The following is a 3,673-nucleotide window of genomic DNA, read 5'->3' on the forward strand; positions in this document are numbered from 1 at the left end:
AAAATGAATACTCCGGAAAAATTGTATTTTTCTCAATAAAAAAATAATTAGAAAAGACCTAATTGAAAGTTTTTATCTAATATAAAGATTTGATTACAAAATTTTAAACTAAAAAGACCTAATTTAAAGTTTAAAGAAACTATGAAGACATACAAAATAATTAAGTCTAAATCAATTTAAATTAGATGATCTTATTCGTCACATTTGACTAGAGTATCCTATCCCTAATTCCCTATGGCTATGATCAACCAAAATGCTTAACAGTGCAACTAGATATCCTTTAAAAATTGTCCTTTATTCAATCTTTAGAGGAGAGTTGTCCTTTATTCAATCTTTAGAAGAGAGAAAAAATAAAAAGCAAGTAACTTTCCGAATTTTTTAAACAACTGATATCGGGAAAGTGGGTATAAAAAATTAAAATAATATATCATTAAATTTAAAGGCTAACCAAAGGCTGAAATTTAAAGGACAAGTAGCATTTTCGAATGCCTAATAAGTAATAACCACCTAACAAGTTCTTATATTTGGCATATATTTGTGGTAACTTAGGTATAAGCTAGACTTACAATAATACCCGAAGGCAGCAACCAGCCTAGGAGGATCCCAAGAGGCATTCCCATCAAATAGTAACTTGCAATGTTAATGTATGCCACTATTGCTTGATTTCCACATCCCACTGCTACCCCTGAGAAAAGTGAAGACCAAATAGATACCACATATTTATTGGAGACAAACAACATCAGAATTTGCATCATTGACAGAGATTCGACTTTGGTGCTCATTAAAGTCGATATTAGAAAGACACTAACCTGAAAGAACGGGTTGGAGGCAATTAATTAGAATTGTAAAAGCCAACATGATTGACAGCTCATTGACCATTTGGACAATAGCGGAGCTTGATGTAAAGATCAAAGCAAGATTCTCATTGAAGATCATAATTATCAACCAAAATATAAATCCCACCACCACAGTGTTTAGCAATGAAATAGCTGTTGCAAATTTTGCCCCTTTTGCGTTGCCTGCGCCAAGCTCATTTGCTACACGCACCCTGAGTTAAATAATGTCAATCAATTATGTAAAGCAGAAAAAAAATTACTTGGTTTTATAGTTGACAGAGAATTAGTTTTATATAATTAAACAGGTGGGATTTTTGTTAGTTCGGTATCATTAAACAGTTGGACTTTGTTTCTGCAATTATTTGCTTATATCTAATAATGAGGAATTTATGTTTGATAATATTATGTGGTGAAGATAAGTGTATTTATAGACCTAGTAAATTGTAATACAATCTCAAGTTGATGCTGCACCCTGGATATATAACATCATAGACAAAAGTCTACAACCTAATTGATTTTTGAGAAGTTTCATCCATGTAGGTAGATATTTTATTTGAAAAAGTCACGAAAATCATAACTTGAAAATCTTCAAGAATACTCATGGACATTTTCTTGGAACTTCTGACTTATAGACAATAAGAGCACCTTAGCTTTCAGCATAGTATATAGACAATAATCTCCAAGAGATCAACTAGTTTCTGTCTCACAAAATCAGTTACAAATTAAAATGTCGAGCATTGACAAACTTTGAAGCATGTTTAGGAAACTGTAACATGATTTGGAAGCAGGGGAAAGAAAACAATTTTCTCTTGAAAAAACTCATCCAAAATCGAATACAAATGATAATAATAAGGATCTCATGGTTCATCTAGATAAATTTCAGCAAGAGAACTTATATAACATGAACTAACTGCTACAATAATTTGAGAGGAAACATTCAACAACCAAATAGAGAGCAATAGCAGAATAACACAAACTTTAGAGCATTTTCTCATCCAATAATTAACATTTCAATATACTCATACTTTTCTCCCTACTATCAATCCATTATTTAGCATGCTTTGAGAGAGGAAGAAAGGTGGAGTTACAATCAAGTAACATACCCGGATGCAGCCAAAAATCCAAGAGGTATCATGGATTCCCAAGCATAAATAGTATTACTGCCAAGGTCAAAATTCCGAAACAAAATAAAATATAATCCAATAAATGAAAAGCTATGGATGCAATTAATACCAAGCTAAACTAGGAATCTCAATCTATCATACCAAACCGAAAGAGCATCGATAGCAACCTCAGAGTTGTCCATATAACCCGACATTATAAGCAACAACCTGTAATAGAAATTCTCTAACCTGCAATATCACACACATTATACTCAAAAATTACAAAGAGTACTTAATAGGATATCTTTATTTTTTCTCTAATATAAAAAAACTATCTTCACTCTTTATTAAAAGTACGCAAAAACCACACATAATAACAGGGAATTATGTAAAACACTAACAGAAGCATGATGCCAGAAGCAAAAGATAACTTGAAGAATTCCCAGAGTCCAAGAAAAGCTTCAGAAGAGAAACCAGTCCATGTATCTTTACACCCACCAAAGAGAGTGTACGAAAGCATTCCCACAACCGAAACCCACCACGAGAACCCAATAGAAAGCGCAGCACCAACAATCCCAACCTTCATCTTGGACACAAAAACCAAACTCACTGCCACGTGGATGGCAAGCGAAACACCTGCCATCCACGCCGCGACACGTGTCTTGAGCTGACACTGCAAGAATCTCTGCAGCGAGAATTGGAAGGGAAAGCTGAGGTGAAGAGGGATCAGCCATATGGCAACCAAACCGGTGCGTTCTGCAACCGCTGAAGGCTGTCCAATGAACTTCAAGATCGGAGATGCGAACACGAAGATCGGAATCATGAAGAGCGAAGAGAAGAAGAGAACGAGCCACGAGCGTTGCAGGTAGATTCCCAGCATGTGATGCTTTCTGGCACCGTAAGCTTGGCCGCAGAGGGTTTCAAGCGCGCTCGCCATGCCCAGCTAAAGAGGAACGAAACCGGAAAGGTGGGTGAAGGTGGAAGAGAAGTGGAGGAATGTGAGAGTGGGAAGGAGGAAGTTGAAAATGGTTACCAAGAATCCGAAGGTGATGGAGATGAGAACGGTGCAGGAAATGGAGAAGGCGGCGAGGTCGATGTCGGAGAGGTGGCCGGCGAAGGACTGCGTGACGACGGTGATGGAGAACATGGCAAGGCGGGTGAAGATGGAAGGGGCAGCAATTTGCCAAAGGCTGTTTGATTCGGAGCATGTTCGTTGTATGAGAGTGGCTTCGTCGTGGGGTTGATGTAGCAAGGGACTCTCTGCTTCGTTGATGATGATAGTACCACTGCCACTGTTACTGCCCACCATGTGTTTGATTAAATGTGTGTGAGCAATGCAGTGCAGATTTAGATACTTTTTCTTGACAGTGACCGTAAGTGTTCAACGACCTAGATTTAGATTTCCTATAAGAAATTGAGTTTACCAAAACAAATACATCTAGATCCATGATATCGTGAAGAGAAAAAATGATTAATAGATTGAAAATTATTTTCTATATGATAGAAACAATAGAGTAATTTTAAAAAAGTATTTAATATATAGATATGTTATATAAATATAAATAATACTAATTGATTTAAATTAATCCTAATTATACTCTAATATCTCTCTTCAAACTTAAGTGAGAGCTAAGGATATTATCTTAATTTTGGACACTAGAGTTCGAAAATGAGTAGGATGATAACTCTTCATGAAGATATCAACAGTCTGATCCAGAGTTCCAACAGTTGTGA

General features: G+C 36.0%; 1 protein-coding gene across 2 annotated transcripts in view; it reads right to left on the reverse strand.

Moving 5' to 3' along the window:
* The window catches only part of LOC107606180 (protein DETOXIFICATION 27), a 4,443-nt gene extending 989 nt beyond the window's left edge, over window positions 1-3,454 (reverse strand). Inside the window, exons 1-6 of one of the 2 annotated variants that reach the window (XM_021106472.1) lie at window positions 2,973-3,454; window positions 2,341-2,882; window positions 2,102-2,188; window positions 1,940-1,996; window positions 810-1,048; window positions 567-685 (exon numbers count right to left, since the gene is read on the reverse strand). In XM_021106472.1, coding sequence (XP_020962131.1) covers window positions 567-685; window positions 810-1,048; window positions 1,940-1,996; window positions 2,102-2,188; window positions 2,341-2,882; window positions 2,973-3,248 — 1,320 coding nt within the window. In that variant the 5' untranslated portion in view covers window positions 3,249-3,454. The remainder of the gene's footprint in view (window positions 1-566; window positions 686-809; window positions 1,049-1,939; window positions 1,997-2,101; window positions 2,189-2,340; window positions 2,883-2,972) is intronic. The other variant, XM_016308181.2, reaches the window with a different exon arrangement.

Source organism: Arachis ipaensis, chromosome B07, assembly GCF_000816755.2.
Source record: "Arachis ipaensis cultivar K30076 chromosome B07, Araip1.1, whole genome shotgun sequence".
Taxonomy (NCBI): domain Eukaryota; kingdom Viridiplantae; phylum Streptophyta; class Magnoliopsida; order Fabales; family Fabaceae; genus Arachis; species Arachis ipaensis.